Source organism: Anopheles arabiensis, chromosome 2 (genome assembly GCF_016920715.1).
Source record: "Anopheles arabiensis isolate DONGOLA chromosome 2, AaraD3, whole genome shotgun sequence".
NCBI classification, from domain to species: Eukaryota; Metazoa; Arthropoda; class Insecta; order Diptera; family Culicidae; genus Anopheles; species Anopheles arabiensis.
In genome coordinates, this window is record NC_053517.1 from 26,417,464 (window position 1) to 26,438,735 (window position 21,272).

The 21,272-nt window shown below is 51.1% G+C and overlaps 4 protein-coding genes across 4 annotated transcripts; 3 read left to right on the forward strand and 1 right to left on the reverse strand.

The window, feature by feature from the left end:
• Nucleotides 1-5,146: 5,146 nt before the first annotated feature.
• On the forward strand, nt 5,147-13,412 carry LOC120897647 (DNA topoisomerase 2-binding protein 1-like). The gene is made up of 7 exons (XM_040302657.1): nt 5,147-5,580; nt 5,679-9,520; nt 9,948-10,232; nt 11,319-11,464; nt 11,540-12,100; nt 12,176-12,570; nt 12,654-13,412. The coding sequence occupies exons 1-7, from the start codon at nt 5,470-5,472 to the stop codon at nt 13,077-13,079; spliced, it is 5,766 nt and encodes a 1,921-aa protein (XP_040158591.1). The 5' UTR covers nt 5,147-5,469; the 3' UTR covers nt 13,080-13,412.
• On the reverse strand, nt 13,411-15,763 carry LOC120896006 (probable methylcrotonoyl-CoA carboxylase beta chain, mitochondrial). The gene is made up of 2 exons (XM_040299788.1): nt 15,426-15,763; nt 13,411-15,343 (listed from the first exon to the last, which is right to left on the reverse strand). The coding sequence occupies exons 1-2, from the start codon at nt 15,750-15,752 to the stop codon at nt 13,727-13,729; spliced, it is 1,944 nt and encodes a 647-aa protein (XP_040155722.1). The 5' UTR covers nt 15,753-15,763; the 3' UTR covers nt 13,411-13,726.
• A 432-nt stretch (nt 15,764-16,195) lies between these two features.
• LOC120896012 (T-complex protein 1 subunit eta) lies at nt 16,196-18,932 on the forward strand. The gene is made up of 4 exons (XM_040299796.1): nt 16,196-16,344; nt 16,744-17,959; nt 18,043-18,231; nt 18,328-18,932. Exons 1-4 carry the CDS (start codon nt 16,342-16,344, stop codon nt 18,546-18,548), a joined length of 1,629 nt encoding a protein of 542 aa, XP_040155730.1. The 5' UTR covers nt 16,196-16,341; the 3' UTR covers nt 18,549-18,932.
• A 107-nt stretch (nt 18,933-19,039) lies between these two features.
• On the forward strand, nt 19,040-21,234 carry LOC120896009. The gene is made up of 2 exons (XM_040299791.1): nt 19,040-20,638; nt 20,713-21,234. Exons 1-2 carry the CDS (start codon nt 19,248-19,250, stop codon nt 21,215-21,217), a joined length of 1,896 nt encoding a protein of 631 aa, XP_040155725.1. The 5' UTR covers nt 19,040-19,247; the 3' UTR covers nt 21,218-21,234.
• The last annotated feature ends 38 nt before the right edge of the window (nt 21,235-21,272 follow it).

A 21,272-nucleotide genomic window follows, 5' to 3' on the forward strand; every position in this document is an offset into this window, starting at 1 on the left:
TCATTGCATGGTTACGTAGAAGCAGTTTTATACTGCTAATGTATTTTTACCCGGTAGTGATTGAAGACCAGTGGCGCTGCAGATTGGTATCCTACATTGTGATATTTCGGTTGGTGGTGTGAAAACAGTGATCTCCTTCCGGTGAGTGGTTTCTATCTCGCTTAAATCGACAGATAGTTCCTTTTATTTGTTCTTTCAAGTTTTTTCTTTACTTCTTTACAGATAAAAACGTGCAGTGAAAAAAACGCTTTATTATACGCAGAAACACATTCTTTCTTGAGCGTAGAGTATATACAGATAATGAGAGGGATGTAATGGTATATCAGAACACAAACTCGATCGACCGAAAGCAATAGTCATAAACACACAAATGGTAGCCAAATAGTACAAAAAGAAGTAAACGGAAACTTCCGTTCAGGAAAGAATAATTGGAGATGATATAATTCTCAAAAGAAATCAATGCATTTGTGCTTATTCCGCGCACCCGATCGACGTGAGTTTAAATTTCCATTATATATTTTTATAACCCTTCATCACCCCCAAACAAAGACGAAACATATACTTACAGTATTTATATCTCAGAAGTGAAAGTAATGAATTGTAGACATAAACATTTGGTTTTGGAATTCGATCTGATTCGAAAAAATAATTTATTTGTAGTATTGTTACCTTTCAATTTGAGTTCGTTCACAAAACAGGTCAATACCTGTTTTTTGAATTTAATAAATCCTACGTTTGAAATCTAATGTATAGCTACAAGTTCAGCACTTTATGATTAACATGTATCATATCACAATGGTCAGACTAGAAAGGTAGCTTGTACTTATTTTGTTCGTTTTCGTTGCATATAGTTCATTATAAGAATCTTGCGGCATTTTACTCCGCCTACAGCAATATCCAGTTTGATGAAATTTTACTTTTAATAGACTATATTTAAATGATAACTACCTCCGTACCCGTGTTATAATACCACAATCGAAAGCTACTTTGGAAGGTTAGCGAAATTCTACCAACACGTTGGAATAATATTAACCGTTCGGAGCCGATGACAGCGTTACAAATATTCTAAAATGAATAATACAGATCGACATCTTTACGTGTGACTTAGGTTAGTGTAATGTCTTTGGTGTGATATAGTTCAGTTTGTATAGTATGTTTCTCTGCACTCTGTACATATCTATACATATAGACTTTGACATTATTTCCGCCTGTGCTCTTCTTTCTTCTCTGCGAGGTGATGTTGGCTTATAAAGTCTTCACAGATTACTGTATGACACAACCAGATAGCCATTTCTTACTTGTATTGTAGTCATACACGTCCGGGCTTTTTGGAGCCAGCGCGTGTATCGTATATACCTTCAGACCGGCTCTAAATTTTGTTATTATTTTTAGTGCTGTATTAAGTTGCACTTAATACTATATTTTGTCTATACTTAATACCAAAATATAAATGCCAACGGCATTACACTAACTTCGGTGATACGTTTTGAGGTCACACTATATCAAATAGTTTAGAAAGTTTGTAAAGATTCCAGCAGCTCCAGCCGGTTCCGATTACTCCACCAGCTAGGGACTACCACAGTATTTTAGCACAGGATCTTTTAAATTAATGAGTTTTGTAATCTATTAATAAAATATCACAGTTTGTTCCAATAAAGCTATCAAGAATGATGCCATTCAAAATAATAAGTTAACATAAATAATATCAAAAAACAGAACTAAGTAACAGTTAACAAAACTAAAATCAAAGTTACAAGAACAAAAATAAATAAATAAATAAATAAAATGAGCAACAGTTTGCAATGCATACAACGACTAATTCACTATTCTTCTAAATTTTTTAGCCGCTTGTCTTTCCATTGGTGTCTTTCTTTTTTTGTTCCTTCGAATTTCCTCTTTTTTTATATTGAGGAATCTCATTCTCATGATTATTCTAAGTTTAGCAAATGTTTTTAGAATTTCTATTGGGAAATCAGGGAAATGTGTTTGGAGGAGGTCTGTAAATGTATTTACAATTCGTTTACTTTGAATTAGTTTTCCATCCTTGTGAGTTCTTTGAAAAATTTCCTCCATTTTCAATCCTTGGTCAAGGAAGCTAGCGGATGGCTTGTATAAACCTCCAGCCGATATGTGTTCAACATAAGACTGTGGTTGACTGTAGCAATGGTCCTCTGTCAAATTACACGTATATTGTCCTAAATATGGATATTTATCCCTAAATTTTCGACCAATATAGCCTATTATATATTCAAGGCCATCCTTCTCCTGTTCATTTAAAATAAACAGTGAGTCAAAATTTGTTGCGCTAAACTCATCGTCTGCGTCTGTCGCATCAAAATCCAGAAGGGAAGGAACAATCTCAGCTTCATGAAATATGGTAGCTGATACGTAGTGTTCTTGACTAACGCATATTTCATTTAGCTGGTCTGTTTCATTTTCAAAATCAGCTGATGTGACAAATACATCAGGCTCAATATTTTTTTTGTTGTTTTCATTATCTGTAACCGATTTCAATACGCTTGGCGATTTCCCCAGAATCATTAGACGTATTCTGTATATACAATTTAAAGGAGATGGATGGTCATACGTACCACCTTTTTGTCTCAACTGAGAAAAAAAGTTTTCTAACAGGTCTTGATTAAGCTGAAAAGATACGAACGAAAACGATAAAAACCATTATTTAAATTGGTTGGTGTAATTATTTAAATATTTTTTTATGATCTTACCTTATGCGTGGATAAATAGTTGATATCGTGCTTTGCTTTCATGTCGACAAACAGCATTTTTAAAGAATTAATCTGCATTAATATACTTTTTTGAAATACTTGCATATTTTTTTTGCCTACAACTATCATGTTTGCGATAAAATTAAACATGTCATCTGAAGCTTTTAGTTGGTCTTCACTAGCAGTATACGATCTTTTGTAATGCAATTTGGCATTGGGATGGAATGAATTGGATACACTGAACCATAAATCTACCATTTCTATAATGTCAGCTAACTCTTTTTCTTTTGGCATATATCGTCTTAATGATACAGCTGTAGTTCGAGACAACAGTTCTGCTGCTCTGCGTACATTTTGGCGTTCTTGACTAGATAGTTCCAAATGTCCTGTGTTTAATTTAAAAGAGGAGTTATCTCCGCTCCTAATCTGCCTTCCACTAGATCGCGCAAAGGTTGTGCAGTGACAATTGTTCCGTTAAATACAAACCCATGATCAATAAACCAATTTCGCAATAATTTAAGCAAATGCGGCGCGTCTGGCGATACATAAATATTTTTTTTTGTAATTGGGTGCTCGAAGTATGGTTTAGTATAATCATGAGCACCGAGGTCTCTCCAACAACTAATATTGCTTGAGCAGTTATCACTCACAATTCCAGCAACGTTAATTTTCTTCTCATCCAATTTAATTATAATATTCATGAGAATTTCTTTCGTCATTTTTTTTATCAAAACCAATATAGATTGGTTGCTTCCAATTCTTGAACAAGCCTCTGGCCATTACTACCTGTATATAATTATATGGGCCAATAACCTCATCTGCCGACGGATCATATTCCATTACGTTTTTGATCTTCATCTCATCAAAACTAAGAATACATTCGGCATCCCTACTGCTCAAAGAACTAACAAAATTCCCCATGAAAACTAAAACGTCTTCTAGGATACCTTCACGCAACTTAAAGGTTCTGGCATATTTTTGCAAAGTGGAGGGTGATGGTAAATATATTTTTAAATCATCTTTTACGTAATCGTATGCCTTTTTTCCAAAATACCTCAATGTCAGAGCACGGCTGACTTCCTCCTTTGTCCATCTAACACGCTTTTTCTCCCCTATTATCAAATCAACTTGATTTGAAGTTAGAGTAGATTTCAACATGTTCTTCATTTTGGGGATTAGATCGCTCGGTGGGATACTACTATTTTTAATTGAATTTAATTCCTTTTCTAGGTCCTGTACTTTTTTTTTTTTAGCTGATAATTTTCAGAAGCAATGTGGCTCAATGTGGCTTTTAGCCTTTTGTTTGCCTCTCGCAGTTTTATATTTTCTTTTAAAAACGCTGTGCTGGTGTTTTGTGGTATGTTCGAAACATCACTTACCAATAAAGTGTCGGAAGTTGAAGGAACAAAATTTTCAGAAGAAACCTCTTCCCGATTCTCTATTTCAGATGATAATACAGAGTGTATTGATGGAATCGCTAAAAGCCAACAGAAACATAAAATGTTAGTTGTATCATCATTAGGAAAATAAGCTAATAAAAACTTACCGTTAGGAAAAAGAGTCCTTCTAAGCACTTTACCTCCAACAATACCGCTCTCAGGCATTTGAAAATCGCTTTCTTGAAAGTGTGCTGAGCAAATAACGTCCCTTTTCGAAGGTTCCCAATTTTCTTCCCGGTTACAAAACTGAACCCATGCATGTCGAAGAGGGTCATAGTTTGGAAAAATGTGGAAAGAAATTTCCAATGCACGTTTCTTTACATTGCGTGGATTGTTACCACACAATGAAACGGAACACGGAACAGGCATGATAAAAATTGAAAAAATTTAAGTTCTTTTGAAATTAAATAAAACTACACTTAACGTAAATCTTAAAAGACTAAAAACCTAACTAACTTAATTGAAAATAACTGGAAAAAAGGCACAAAAATCCAAACAAATTATGAGCAAAAATTTAATTCAAAGAACTGTTGATGCGGTTCATAAAGAATCTACACATCTAAGCAAGTTATAGCTATTATCACTTATCCGAAAACCTAAGAACGATATAAAGCGATAATTCTATTCCACTATAACTAAAAAATAACCAACGAAAACACACTTCCTAGCAATTTCAATTCAAAGCCAACAGAGATCAAATAAACACCAGCCGAACTGCACGAAGGAACCAAAAGCTTTGAACGTAAATAATGCTCGCAACACCAACACCCACACCCCCTTCCTTGTTTTGTTCTTCCCCACCTCCTCCTACCCCTCGAGGACCATGGAAGAGAAGTGTCATGTTGAGAAATGTCAAATTGCTCTAAATAACTCAACCTTCTAAATATATACACCTTGATAAAAATCAACCTTCTAAATATATACACCTTGGTTTGGGGAAATGTTTTCACCCATGCTGTCAAAAAGTGACGTTCAACTTTTGCTATGAAAAACAGGCTATGAGACCACCTGATCTTCATACACTTTGATTCAAATCAGCGATCTGTTTTATGCCGCTTCAAGTTTGCTGCAGAACAACGATACCGTGCCACACTCTATGTGGTTGATTGGAAAAAGTGAAAATAGCTCCGAACACACCTTTGCACGTTTGATTTACGCAGTGAAAAACGTAGCTTTCTTGCTGAAGTACAAGCAAACAGATACATTTATTGACTTTTGTCGCACAAAGCGATGCGACCAGCTGGTCAAAGGTAAACAAGCAGGTGTAGCACCGAATCTAGAAGTTACGAAAACGCGCACGCACCATGAACAGCCATCTGTTGGCGGATCAGCAACTGGCCAAGCTGTACTTTGTGCTGCATACAGGCCACGGTTCCCATGAAAATGCATCTGAAGACATGAAAATGGCTTACACGGTAAGTACTGGGTGGGTTTTACCTGTACGAAGTGGGAAGCAATGCTACACCGCTTACTTTCTCCCCCTATCGCTTCTGTTTCTCCCACATCCCGGCAGACGGCACGGGAACACAACGACAACGAGGAGCTGCAGGGCTGGATCACCGAGGAGGAGTGTCTCAAGATGGACGAGCAGACGCTGACCAAGCGGCATGTGTTTGTGTTCGAAAAGTTCACCGGGACGGCGTTCGAGCACGCGCGCAAATCGCCCTCGACCGTGATCGGGCCGCGGTGTCTGATCAGCTGCTTCATGGACAACGAGACGATACCGCTCGGCGTGCATCCGGTGTACACGACGGCCATGCGCAACCTGACCGTATGCAGCAGCGGCCTGAAGGCGAAGGAGAAAACGCTCGTCAGCCAGCTGGTGTGCCACATGGGCGGGTACTATCTGGACGTGCTGAACGCCAGCTGCACCCATCTCGTGTCCTCCACGGTAAAGTCGGTCAAGTACGAGAAGGCGGCCGAGTGCAGGCTACCCATCATGCACCCGGACTGGGTGAGCGCCGTCTGGGAGGAAAGCCAGCGGCGCGATCTACACGCAACCGAGGCGGCCATGGTCGAGAAGTACCGGCTGCCGGTGTTTTACGCGCTCACGATCACGTCGACCGGGTTGAGCGCGGCAAGAAAGAACGAAATCAAAGCGCTGATCGAATCGCACGGCGGCAACTACGTCGGGTCGTTCAAGTCGGAAACGACCGACATACTGATCCTGGAGAAGACGGGCACCGATTCGGCCAAGTTCCGCGGTGCGGTACGGTGTAACAAGGAGTGTCTAACGCCCGAATGGGTGGTGGACAGTGTGGCCAGCGGGTACGTGCGGCCGATCCAGCCGTACGAGGTGAAAAGCATGAAAGCTTCCACCCCGACTAAGGACGATGGGCGAGCGTGTGGGTCCGCCGGTGCGGTCGGTGTTCGCATTTCGGCCGGTGAATTTAATCCCGACTGTACGCAGCTGTCGGAGATTTCGCACGCCAACTTTTCCTCCCGCAACGAAACCATCAACGAAAGCATGATGAGTGGGGGAGTGGCGGATGTAGCACCGGCGGGGAGTAGCTCGTCCGTCGCTCGCCCCGTGGGAAGCCAGCGGTACCGGGAGGTGCTGGCGCGCCTGACCGTACAGCAGGCCAAAAAGGCCGGACCGGTGCTGGATGGGTGCAGCGTGTTTTTGAGCGGATTTACCGCGGAGGAGAAGGAAAAGCTGAACAAAATACTGAACGCAGTTGGCGCTGTGCGGTACGATGAGATAGCCAGCACCGCCATCAGCCACGTCATCGTCGGCGAGCAGCACGTGTCGGAGTTGAGCAAGCTGCGCGATTCGGCCGCCCATCTGCTGACGCTCGAGTGGTTGGCGAAATCGATCGAGCTGCGCCAGCTGGCCCCGGAGGACGCGAACGAGTACACGTTTCAACCGTCCGGGAAGGGCATTATGATGGAGCGCGCACCGGAACCACCGTCCCCGTCGAGCAAGAAGAACCTGCAGCGCATGAATAGCAGCGTGTTCAAGCGACCGGATGTGCCGAAGTTCCGCCTAGAGGAAGCGACACCGCCGGAACCGGGCAAGGCGGCAACGGTGGCACCGGCGCCAATGCAACCGGCCGCAGCCAAGCAGCCGAGCGAACAGGACTCGATCATGCTGCAGTACATGGAGAAGAACATGGCCGAACGGTTACCGGCGGGCGAACCGAAACCGGCCGCTGGACTGCCCCCGTCGTCCTCGTCCAGCAGCAGCGCGGTGAGCCAGCTCGACTCGGAGATGGAGTCACAGCTGCCGGAGTTTATGCTTGGCGAGACGCTGTTTGTGTTCGGCTTCTCGGAGGAGGACGCCGTGCAGATCCTGTCCGACTGCAAGGAGTGCGGCGGTACGATCGTGGACGAAAGCTACACGGACGAGGTGGACTACATAGTGCTGCCGACGTCCTGCATCGGCACGCCGGACTTTGCCATAAGGGGGAAGCAAACGGTCAACTGCATTTGGCTCGAAAACTCGATCCAGAGCGGCCAGTGCTGCCCGATGGAGTACTACTACGAGCCGATCATCTACGGCGAGGATGATCCGACACCGCTGGAAGGGGAAACGGTCGTGATCAGCTCGTACTCCGGGCCGGAGCGTGAGTTTCTGATCGCGATGGGGAAGCTGCTGGGCGCGTGCGTCCAAGAGCGGCTGGTAAGGAAGGCCGCTCCACTGCTGGTGTGCAAGGAGCCAAGCGGTGCGAAGTACAGTGCAGCCATTCAGTGGGAGCTGACCGTGGTTCGTGCCGAGTGGATGCGGGAGTGTACGCGCCAGAAGCGCCGAGTGGCGGAAAATCCCTACCTGGTTGGGGACGCGATCTGCTCGGCGAAGAACGTGCCCGTCGGGGCGGGTGCGTGCCTTCCCATGACGTCGACCGACGATGTGGACATTGATTCCGTGCGCGAGGAGGCACGCATCGGCGAACCCGCGAGGGAAGAGGAGCTTTCGATGCATCCGCAGGCATCGTCCACGATGAAACCCGTGCCCAAGACGACGGGCGACCAGTTCCGGTACATTACGGTGCAGAAAACGCGCGAAGAGACGGAGTACGGGTTCACGCGTCTGTCCACGCCCCAGCTGCGGCAGCTGACCAGCGGCGAACGGATGCAGTACTCGCAGGAGATGGATCAGTACGAGGGGCTGATGAAGGCGCAGCGCGTCCAGCGGAAACCGTTCGATCCGAACGAGGGCAGTGTCTACGGTCAGGTTGCTGCGGATTCTCCCGCCGCCGGAGATGTGCTGCGTACGCGCCGGTTTACCGCCATCTCGGAGGAAGGCCGTGGCTCGTCCTCATCCCGCTCGCCCATCACACCGGTCGCCGGTGCTGGAGCGGCGGGAAGCAGCGCCAACGTGACACCGGCCGGTGCGGGCTTTGATTACGAAGCGCTGAGCGTTACCCAGCGCGTGATGGAGTTCGATACGCCCGTCCGCAACACGCTGTACAAGGTGCTGAAGGAGGCGGAAGAGGCCGAACGGAACATAACGCCCCGAACGCGGCGCGTGAAGGAGCTGCTAGCGACACCGCACGGCGGTGGCCCCGGGGCGGGCGGGGACGGCCACATCCGGACGCCGACGTTGCCCGACTGCATGACGAAGCCGGTCACACCGTACGGCTTCCGGCCGGACGCCAGCCCGGACAATCACGCCTACCACAAGCGCAAGTTGCAGTATTGGGATCGCTACCACAAACCGTCCACCAGCAACACCGCCGGTACGGCGAGTGCAGCCGGCGGCCCATCCGATCCGGTGGGCGACGAGACGGCTTCACAACGGGCACGCCGCCTGAGCACGCCGATCAGCGAGATAAAGCGTCGATTCTATGAGGAAAAGTTTGGCGAAGATTACGTGAACCACGTGGAGTCCAAGTGCTCGTCGATGCCGCGCAAGACGCTCGATTTGAACCGTTCCGGGGAGGAAACGGATGAGGAAATTGCGAGCACCGCTCCACCGCCGCCGGCGCCGCCGCAGTCGAGGAAGAATGGTGGCTCCCCACCAACCACGGTGGCCACGGGCGGAGGAGAGCGTTCGGCTGACACGTCCACCATCTCGAGAGGATCACTCGATCGGGGCAATGTCAGTGCGGATAAGCGGTCGCGCAGCGAGCTCGAGCAGGAGGAGGACGATTACGGCGATCCAAACGCGACAGCCGACAGGTGCCGCAGTCCGGCGGGCGACGGAACGGATCTGCAACCGGTGGCCAAAAAGCCGCTGCTCAATGCGGCCAAGGGCGATGCGTGCGTCCAGCGGCTGAGCGACGTCATTGCGGCCGCCAAAGCGTCGGCCAAGAAGAAGGCGAAATATCAGCTAAATACAAAACTCCTTCAACGTCGGCGTCCGGATGTGGCCGTCCCCGCCCGCCCCGGGGCCACCGCCGTGCGGTGTCGCTAGCAGCTCCTTCACGCGCCGCGTTCGGGGCGTTATGTTCCGTTCGGCCTCTTCCGCCTCCTTCAGCACCTTGTACAGCGTGTTGCGGACGGGCGTATCGAACTCCATCACGCGCTGGGTAACGCTCAGCGCTTCGTAATCAAAGCCCGCACCGGCCGGTGTCACGTTGGCGCTGCTTCCCGCCGCTCCAGCACCGGCGACCGGTGTGATGGGCGAGCGGGATGAGGACGAGCCACGGCCTTCCTCCGAGATGGCGGTAAACCGGCGCGTACGCAGCACATCTCCGGCGGCGGGAGAATCCGCAGCAACCTGACCGTAGACACTGCCCTCGTTCGGATCGAACGGTTTCCGCTGGACGCGCTGCGCCTTCATCAGCCCCTCGTACTGATCCATCTCCTGCGAGTACTGCATCCGTTCGCCGCTGGTCAGCTGCCGCAGCTGGGGCGTGGACAGACGCGTGAACCCGTACTCCGTCTCTTCGCGCGTTTTCTGCACCGTAATGTACCGGAACTGGTCGCCCGTCGTCTTGGGCACGGGTTTCATCGTGGACGATGCCTGCGGATGCATCGAAAGCTCCTCTTCCCTCGCGGGTTCGCCGATGCGTGCCTCCTCGCGCACGGAATCAATGTCCACATCGTCGGTCGACGTCATGGGAAGGCACGCACCCGCCCCGACGGGCACGTTCTTCGCCGAGCAGATCGCGTCCCCAACCAGGTAGGGATTTTCCGCCACTCGGCGCTTCTGGCGCGTACACTCCCGCATCCACTCGGCACGAACCACGGTCAGCTCCCACTGAATGGCTGCACTGTACTTCGCACCGCTTGGCTCCTTGCACACCAGCAGTGGAGCGGCCTTCCTTACCAGCCGCTCTTGGACGCACGCGCCCAGCAGCTTCCCCATCGCGATCAGAAACTCACGCTCCGGCCCGGAGTACGAGCTGATCACGACCGTTTCCCCTTCCAGCGGTGTCGGATCATCCTCGCCGTAGATGATCGGCTCGTAGTAGTACTCCATCGGGCAGCACTGGCCGCTCTGGATCGAGTTTTCGAGCCAAATGCAGTTGACCGTTTGCTTCCCCCTTATGGCAAAGTCCGGCGTGCCGATGCAGGACGTCGGCAGCACTATGTAGTCCACCTCGTCCGTGTAGCTTTCGTCCACGATCGTACCGCCGCACTCCTTGCAAAACTATCATTTAAGGATCAGCTGGATCACGTAGTAGCCACCAGCAATAGAATGCTAGGACTAGTTATCAATATGACTCGCGAGCTTAACGATATACCTTGCACCAAGGCGCTCTATTGCTCACTTATCCGGTCGTTGATGGAATATGCAAATATCGTATGGTGGCCAACTGCAGCGCGTCCGTTAGCTCGATTGGAATCAATCCAGCGCAAAATTTCACGATTTGCACTTCGCTCATGGAACCAAAGGCTCGATTACCGGACTAGGTGTTTACTACTCGGGCTACCCACCCTAAGTGAGCGAATACGAAAAGCCAGGTTGTCGTTCATCACGGGACTTCTCGACGGCCGTATTGACTCTCCGTCACTACTGGCTGCCATCAACCTGTACGTTCCGGCCAGGCCGCTCCGGACTCGGGCAATGTTGGCCCTCGACGACCGTAGAACGCAATTTGGCTCCTCTGACCCGTTCATACTTATGTGCCGTGCTTTCAACGCAGTCAGCGACGCTTTTGAGCCGAGGATTTTGCCAACTGAGTTTAATGATCGTGTTTCTGTGTTAAATTTGGTTCCATAGTGCACATTTTTATGTTTTATGTTATTGTAAACCAATGTAAAGAACTCATTGTAAAACATTGCTAAAATGGTTCGAGAGGGCATTATTGTCCATCGATAGACAAATAAACATAAACATAAACATAAACATAAAAGCAGACACGGAACAGCAACCGACGGAACCGTACACCGAGATAGATTACGATACGGGTGGGTAATAGTGCAGAAGAGCGACTGTTGAAGGGGTGTTCTATAGCTTTTTTGCTTTTTTGTTCTCCTTCACAGAAGTCAATGTGTGTGGTGTCGTTTGGCGCGAGCGGGACATTGAAAAGTCCGCGGAGTCCAAGTGCTCGACGATGCCGCGCAAGACGCTCGATTTGAACCGTTCCGGGGAGGAAACGGACGAGGAAATTGCGAGCACCGCTCCACCGCCGCCGGCGCCGCCGCAGTCGAGGAAGAATGGTGGCTCCCCACCAACCACGGTGGCCACGGGCGGAGGAGAGCGTTCGGCCGACACGTCCACCATCTCGCGAAGATCACTCGATCGGGGCAATGTCAGTGCGGATAAGCGGTCGCGCAGCGAGCTCGAGCAGGAGGAGGACGATTACGGCGATCCAAACGCGACAGCCGACAGGTGCCGCAGTCCGGCGGGCGACGGAACGGATCTGCAACCGGTGGCCAAAAAGCCGCTGCTCAATGCGGCCAAGGGCGATGCGTTCGTCCAGCGGCTGAGCGACGTCATTGCGGCCGCCAAAGAGTCGGCCAAGAAGAAGGCGAAATATCAGCTGGAAGCAGACACGGAACAGCAACCGACGGAACCGTACACCGAGATAGATTACGATACGGGTGGGTAATAGTGCAGAAGAGCGACTGTTGAAGGGGTGTTCTATAGCTTTTTTGCTTTTTTGTTCTCCTTCACAGAAGTCAATGTGTGTGGTGTCGTTTGGCGCGAGCGGGACATTGAAAATATACAAGCGAACGAATCGCCGAAACCGAAAGCGTCGAAAGCGTCCGCCAACGACAAGAAGGAAAACCCGGCACGGGGAGGTAATCCGCTCGCGATGAAGCACCGCGGTACGCCCGTCTTTGCCATCTCGGGCGTACCGGAGTACGTGCGGCTCGAGCTGGCGAAAAAGATCGAACAGCTCAAAGGGGAGCTGGCGTCGGACCCGAACCGGTACGATCCGGCCTGCACGCACATCCTGTGCCTCAATCCGAACCGTGGCGAAAAGATGCTGTCCGGCATCGCGGCGGGCAAGTGGTTGCTCTCTATCAAGTATCTGGACGACAGCTTCGAAGCGGGATACTTTTTGGATGTAAGAGAACAACCTTTTTAATGTGGTTTAAAAAAAGCTTTTTTACTATTCTCCCTTTATTCCCGCTCTTGTTTGCCTTGCAGGAAGAATGCTACGAATGGGGCAACCCGAAAGCGGTGGGCAAGCTGACCGCCCTTGCGTCGGCCGGTGATCTGGAAACGGCCGCCGCTGCGTACACGTGGCGAACGCGCATCGCGAACGATGTGGGCAAACAGGACGGAGCGTTCACCGGGTTCCGGGTGCTGCTGGTCGTCCCGAAGAAGGACCAGTTCGTGCGGTTGCTCCAGTCCGGCGGCGGTTACGTGCTGGACGTGGATCCACCGTTCATCCACTCGGAGCGGGCGATGGCGGCCACTCACTGCTTCGTCGACCGGAAGGCGAAGCTGTCGAGCGAAGACCATCGTGCACTGGCCGAGGCCGGCATCGCGGTACTGTCGATCATGTACCTGAACGTGTACCTCACGTCGGAGCAGCTGCCCGATCCGAACACATATCAGCTTCCGATCTAGGCGCGTGTCGTGCACGTGACCGATCGCGGTGTTTTTTTTTATTGTTAAAAGGTAGATTCCCAAGTAACAAAATCGACATGCTTTCTCATTCTACCCAATAGATCAGTAAACCTGAGAGAGCGAGAAAGCATGTCGATTTTGTCGCTTGGGTTATTTGTCTTTCTAATTGCATTTGCTTTATTTTCTTTCCACTCCATTGCATAAAAATTGAATTGTATATACCTTCCGGGGGAACAGTCCATCTTCAATGGCGCTTCTGATGAACTCAAAGCAGAGCTTAACAATTATTCTCTTACGATATCGTTTGGAATAAAGCAACTCGGTTTCACCGTATATTTGCAATGTATATATTTTATGGCAGATAAAGGCACATTTGTTTCAAAATAATATTCTTATCAAACCATTTTCCCGCACTTGGTGCTACTCTGTTGTTGCGCTACTGGAAGACGCATGGAATGCATTAGATGCAATGTATCGTTTCTGTGTGTCGGTACAAATTTCGTACGTTATTCGTCTGTGTAGCCAATCGCTGGCCAAGTCTGTAACTGTTACTCACGCTTACGAGCTAGATAAATGCAACACCTGGTTTTCGCGTCCAATGTTTGAAGCTTTCGCTGTGTGGATCACTGCCTATCTCTTTCCTTCCTCTACATGCGGAACACGCCGAAGCGAGTCTCGCCGACCGGCTGGTTGAGGGCCGCCTGCAAGCTAAGCCCCAGCACGCGGCGCGTATCGACCGGATCGATGATGCCATCGTCCCACAGCCGGGCGGTACTGTAGTACGGTGATCCCTCCGCCTCGAACTGCTGCACGATCGGCGCCTTGATGCGATTGCCAATCTCCTCCGTCCATTCGCGCCCGGTCCGGCGGTACTGCTCCTCGGTGATTTGGGCCAGCACACCGGCCGCCTGCGAGCCGCCCATCACCGAGATGCGACTGTTCGGCCACATGTAGAGGAAGCGGGGCGAGTACGCCCGACCGCACATGCCGTAATTGCCCGCCCCGTACGACCCGCCGATGATGAGCGTCAGCTTCGGCACGTTGGCACACGCGACCGCCGTCACCATCTTGGCACCGTTCTTCGCGATACCGCCCGCTTCCGCGTCCCGGCCCACCATGAACCCGGTAATGTTTTGCAGGAAGAGCAGCGGGATGCGCTTCTGGGCGCACAGCTGAATGAAGTGCGCCCCCTTGAGGGCACTTTCGGAGAACAGCACCCCATTGTTGCCCACGATGCCGACCAGCTGGCCGTACAGCCGGGCGTACCCGCACACGATCGTTTCGCCGTAAAACTTCTTAAACTCGGTAAACCGGCTACCGTCCACGATGCGCGCAATCACCTCGCGCACGTCGAACGTTTTGGTCAGGTTCGAGCCGACGATGCCGTACAGATCGGTGGCCGGATACTGCGGCGGTTCCGGGTCCGTGCCGAACGTTAGCCCTTCCCGTGCTATCATCGTGGCCGTGCTGCTACCGGCCAGCTCGTTGTAGCTTGCACTGCCGGGGCGGTTCAGGTTCTGCACGACCTGGCGCGCCAGGTACAGTGCGTGCTCGTCGTCCACCGCGTAATGATCGGTCACGCCGGACGTGCGGCAGTGCAGATCCGCACCGCCAAGATCTTCCGCCGATACTACCTCGCCGGTTGCGGCCTTCACTAGCGGCGGTCCGGCCAGGAAGATTGTGCCCTGCCGCTTCACGATGATGCTTTCGTCGGCCATCGCCGGCACGTAAGCGCCGCCGGCCGTACAGCTGCCCATGACGACGGCAATCTGCGGAATGCCGCGGGCGGACATGTTCGCCTGGTTGTAGAAAATCCTGCCAAAGTGCACCTTGTCCGGGAACACGTCGGCCTGGCGGGGCAAGTTGGCACCGCCGGAATCGACCAGATAGATGCACGGCAGATTGTTCTCCTGCGCGATCTCCTGCGCACGCAGATGCTTCTTCACCGTGATCGGGTAGTACGTACCGCCCTTGACGGTCGCATCGTTCGCTACGATCACACACTCCACGCCCTGCACCCGGCCGATGCCGGTTACGATGCCGGCCGAGTTGACCACATCCTTTCCGTACATGTCGTGGGCGGCCAGCGTCGACAGCTCGAGGAACGGCGAGCCCGGATCGACCAGTCGGTTGATGCGATCGCGCGCCAACAGCTTCCCTTTGGATGTGTGCCGCTTGATCGCTTCCGGTCCACCGCCGGCAAGCACCTCATGCGTGACACGCTTCAGGTTAACGACCAGCTCGTTCATTTGCCCATAGTTTTCCTGCACAAATGACCAAACAAAAAGTTAAAACTCCATTATAAGCGCTTGCGCAAACATGTCGTCAGTGTGCGATCGCGGTTACCTTAAATTCTGCTGACTGGCGATTCACCTCCGTGGGCAGTACATTGGCTTCGGAAATGTGCACCGACCGAACCCCGAGAACGTTCGCCACCGATCCATGGTGGACACGTGTGAGGGAAAGAAGGCTCCGCGCTTTGGACAGCATGCTGCTGGCTTTCTTGGTGCGTCTGCGCCGGGGGAAACAGCGAACAGGCGAGTCTGTACGGCAATGGAGTTTGGCCAAAAAACGTGTGCCAATTTTCGAAAGTAAAAGTGTTATGTAAACATGCGCGATTAGATTAGAGGTGCAATGTTTACAAAAATGCCTGTCAGACGTAAGACGTTTCATCAGGGCGCTAGCACACACTCACACGCAGTGCCATGCGGTAGAAGACGGAATCAGGAACGATCGCATTTGAACTTTATTAAATAAGAAATTTTAGCTTATTTTGCATAAAATTGGATGTGAAAAAGTTCCCAAAATGTGTTTGTATTCTTGATGATTTTATATTTAATATTTTTACTTGAATGCCGAGCATCAAAATATATTGACCAGATATGTACTTTCTAAAGATTAATGAAGAAAGCAAGTTCTCTATTAATTTTGTGTTGTAAATCTCGATTGTAGTTAAATTTGTGCCAAAGAGGAGGAGAATGAAATAAATAAAGAAACGGATGAGAAATGGTTGCGCATTTTCTCACGCAACAAGTACGCTCTTTCGCCGCAGTGTAGAAGCACCCTAATCGTGCACCGTTCGGGCGAAATTCGCCACATTTCGCTCGCTCACTTTGACAGTTACCGTTTCACCGCTGTCATTCCGTCTGCGATCACGTTTACCTAGGCGAGGACTTTTGCCCCAACTTTCGGAATAAAATATTCTGGAAAAATAGGATATTAACGTTCGTTTCAGTGCAGTATCGACTCATTCCCTTCCAATATGGTAAGTATTGCACGTTACGATCCGTTTATGGCACCGGCGAGCGTTGGTAGGGGTGAAATGGTTACCATTTGTTTACCGGCATGTTCGCGAGCACGCTTTTCTTTGTAAACTCTTCCTTATACGGGTTTTCCGGCCGCTTTAGAGTGTAAAACGGGCATATAATCTGCTAGACGGTAAAAAGTGTGGTGTTTTTCGTTAGTAGAGTGTCCTAAAAGATTCATTCGTGCGCTTGCTGTAGCAAATGGCTTGAGAACATTGCTCCCGCAAGCATACGGCACATGACAACGCACACACACACGTACATGCAACCCACACACCCACACAGAAACGTTCGCCATGATTCACCACCACCCGGCTTCTTGGATGATACATTCTTTCCATCTTGCTATTTGCTTGCAGCAACCGCAAATCATTCTGCTGAAGGAGGGCACCGATACCTCGCAGGGCAAGCCTCAGCTAGTGTCGAACATCAATGCCTGCCAATCGATTGTCGATGCGGTGCGGACGACACTCGGCCCCCGCGGTATGGACAAGCTGATCGTGGACAGCAAGGGTAAGGCCACGATTTCCAACGACGGTGCGACAATCATGAAGCTGCTGGACATCGTGCACCCGGCGGCCAAGACGCTCGTCGACATTGCCAAATCGCAGGACGCGGAGGTGGGCGACGGTACCACGAGTGTGGTGCTGCTGGCCGGCGAGTTCCTGAAGCAGCTGAAGCCGTTCGTGGAGGAGGGCGTGCATCCGCGCATCATCATCAAAGCGGTACGCAAAGCGCTGAACCTGTGCGTGGCGCAAATCAACGAGCTGGCGTTCAAGATCGAAAAGCACGACACCGAGAAGCACCGGGCGCTGCTGGAGAAGTGCGCCGCGACCGCGCTCAACTCGAAGCTCATCCACCAGCAGAAGGAGTTCTTCTCGAAGATGGTGGTCGACTCGGTCACGACGCTGGACGTGCTGCTGCCGCTGAACATGATCGGCATCAAGAAGGTGACGGGCGGTGCGCTCGAGGACTCGATGCTGGTGGAGGGTGTCGCCTTCAAGAAGACGTTCGCGTACGCCGGGTTCGAGATGCAGCCTAAGAGCTACGACAACGTGAAGATTGCGCTGCTGAACATTGAGCTGGAGCTGAAGGCGGAGCGGGACAATGCGGAGGTGCGCGTGGACAATGTGGCCGAGTACCAGAAGGTGGTGGACGCCGAGTGGCAGATACTGTACGACAAGCTGGCCAAAATCCACCAGTCCGGTGCGCAGGTCGTGCTGTCCAAGCTGCCGATCGGCGACGTGGCGACACAGTATTTCGCCGACCGGGACATGTTCTGTGCCGGGCGCGTACCGGAGGAGGACCTGAAGCGCACGCTCAAGGCATGCGGTGGCGCGGTCATGACGACGGTACAGGACATCAGCGACAAGGTGCTGGGCACGTGCGCACACTTCGAGGAGCGGCAGATCGGTAGCGAGCGGTTCAACCTGTTCCAGGGCTGCCCGAACGCGAAAACGTGCACGATCATACTGCGCGGCGGTGCGGAACAGTTTCTGGAAGAGACGGAACGTTCGCTGCACGATGCAATCATGATTGTGCGGCGCACGATTCGCAACGATTCCGTTGTAGCCGGTAAGTTTGCTGGAGAGCGGGGTGTGCACGATGAGGAAGAATGCTTCAATGTTGTCTATTTCCCTTTTTTATCTCTTTCCCAGGCGGTGGTGCTATTGAGATGGAGCTGTCGAAAATGCTACGCAACTATTCGCGCACAATTGCCGGCAAGGAGCAGCTGCTGATCGGCGCCATGGCCAAGGCGCTGGAAATCATCCCCCGTCAGCTGTGCGACAATGCGGGCTTCGATGCAACCAACATTCTCAACAAACTGCGCCAGAAACACGCACAAGGTATGTGGAATTGGTCTTCTAGGTATTCGATATGTCCTTGGTTTATTTTAATCTCATTTCCTTTTCCCATTGTGCCCATTGCCCCCACTGTCCCAGGTTGCCAATGGTACGGTGTGGACATTATGAAGGAACACATTGCCGACAACTTTGAGGCGTTCGTGTGGGAACCGTCGGTCATCAAGATCAACGCACTGACGGCTGCCTGTGAGGCCACGTGCATGATCCTGTCCGTGGACGAAACGATCAAAAGCCCCAAATCGGGCGCCGGTGAAGCACCGCAGCCACCGATGGGCCGCGGTATGGGACGTCCGTTCTAAGCCGGGTTCATCGGCCTTACTTACTACCGTTTTTCTTTTTAGTTTTTGCGTACGCTTTACACTGTCATTTCTCATCTTTCTCAACCAAATAACCAAATCGTCTATTCTCACTGTCGTGCTCTAACACACCCCCCTTTCCATCACACCCATGGCACACACACACACCTCATGCACATTCGGTTTCGCGATTTTCGAAGCACACGCGCATTATTTTGGCGTAACATTAAGTTCACCCGTAACTAATACAATGAAGCAGGAGCGAGAGAGATAGAGAGAGAGAGCGAGGGGAGATCCGGAACCGGAAACAAAATGCCTTTTTCTTACTGCATCGCTCTCATGAAATGAATAAATTACGAGCGAAATAATCGATCCATTCAAAGATAATACTGTTCGTTGGTTAGAAATTCTGGCGAAAGAAAGGTTGCGGCTGTTTATGGTCGGTACATTATTATTAGCTCGAAAATCAACCATGCAATTTTATTAAATTATTACAAGCGCCACAAGATTCGGTGGGCCACTACAAAGTTGCAAACACGATTACTCACACCAACCCCCGAGTATACACTTTTTCCACCACCGTCAGCCTTTGATTGGTGTGTAAATATAAGCTCAAATTACCAGTTTTTGTTCCACACCATCCGAGGCAAAGGTTCCGCACACCAGATTGTTGCTGGCTCACTGTAACCGTAACCGTGCGCCATGAAAGTACTTTTAATGGTGTCCCTCTCCTGCATTGCGACCAGCTTGTGTGCCATGGTACCGGTTTCACACCATCACCGGAACAAGTACCATCACCTAACGGTGCCGATTGCCCACCATTTCAAGGATACCAACATCCCGGTCGTATTTTGGCTAGACAGCCCAGTGTACGTTACGAATCAGTCCACTCAGCTCGATGCACTGCACGCGATCGTACTGGCCCATAGCGATTGGATGGTGGCGGTCTTTCGCAACTCGCTGCGATGCATGCGGTGCCGCACCCGTTTGCAGAACGTGTTCATAGCGGCAACGGTACGCTCGTTGCAGACGTTACTCGCCAGCCTGGAGTACGACTGTTTCTATCCCAGTGGGCGGTACATTTTCATCGTCACGGAGCAACTTGCACGGGAGGCAACAGACGTGCGGGATGTGTTTGAAATTGTTTGGAAAAATCGAATCGTACATGTTGTGCTTATAGTGAGCCGCTCAAACGATACAGCGAGGTTCCGTGCGTACGGATACGAACCGTACGCGTATGGGAAATGTGGTAAAGTGCGGGTGAAACTGATCGACCGGTATACAGACGCTGGATGGCGCCGGTTGGCGGGCGGATGGTTTAACTGCGCACTTCCAAATTTCAACCAATGTCCCCTCAAGGTGGCAACGTTCGAAAGCAAACCCTTCGTCATGGTGCGAACCGTCGGCAACGAGACCCGCTACTCCGGGCTGGAGGTGAAAATATTTAACCACATTGCGGCGAAGCTGAACGTCAGCATCGTGTACACGCCGCCGCCAAACAACACGCGTTGGGGCATGCTGTTGCCGCAGAACAGCACCGGCCAGATGGGCATGTTGCAGCGTAACGAGGCGGACGTCGGGTTCGGCTCCGTCGGTCGCAGCATCGAGCGGGACCTCTATCTGCGCTCCAGCGTGCCCAGCATCGTGTCGCAGCTTTCGATGACCATACCGCCCCGGCTACCGTACACGACCCTGGAGAAGCTGTTTCACCCATTGCGGCCGTCCGCGTGGCTGCTGGTGGCGGCCGGGTACACCACCATCCTGTGCCTGTACGTGGTACTGTTCCGCGGGAAGCATCGACCGCGCCGGGAACGCATACCCGGTCTGTACTACACCTTCTGGACGATCCTGATGGGTGGACCGGGTCGGGAAGTGCACCGGCACAGTACCCGGCTCTACGTCATCAGCCTGGTGCTGAATGCGCTGATCGTGCGCAACCTTTACCAGTCGGCGTTGTTTCAGCGGCTCAAGTCGAACGATCTGATGGCAGCCAATCTGCACACCTACCAGGACATCAATAAGGCGGGCCTGAGTTACTACATGTTCAGAACGACGGTACGGTTCTACGCCGACAATCCGGAAGTGAATGGCAGGTAGGAGCCGACTGCTAAGGACGCACAGAATTACGGCAGTGAATTGTTTTTTTTTTTCGTCTTCCGCTTTGCAGCATTCGAGCCATCGCGAACGAAAACATCGACTGGGACGAGGTGATGTACAACATTTCCCAGCACCGGCTGAAGGGTGTGATCCCGCTGTCGCTAGAAAGCATAGCGTACTACGTGAAGCATCGCGGCCAGCAGCAGAAGGGCGCCATGGTGTACGTGAGCGAGCACACCGCCATCAGCTACTACGTTGCGTTCCATTTCCCGCGGCGGACGGCGCTGCAGCAACCGTTCGACCGGTTGCTGCACCGGCTGCATGCCGGCGGCTTCATTCTGCACTGGAGGGCCGAGTACCGCAACAATCCGAACGGTGCGACGAACTACGAGCAGCAGGACGGTGTGGTGCCGACGCCGCTGCAGCTCCAGCAGGTAGCGGGCGGGTTCTACCTGTGGGCGCTCGGTTTGCTAGTGGCGACCGTTGCGTTTGTCGGCGAAATTGCCGTATCGAAGGTTAACCGTGCGAGCAAGCATACCGGTCGCTGCCTATTTAGCTTGAGAGTGAATGTTTAATGAGTGTGTTATTACGTTAATACGATACTATCTCGTGTGTGTCTTGGCCGTTTGT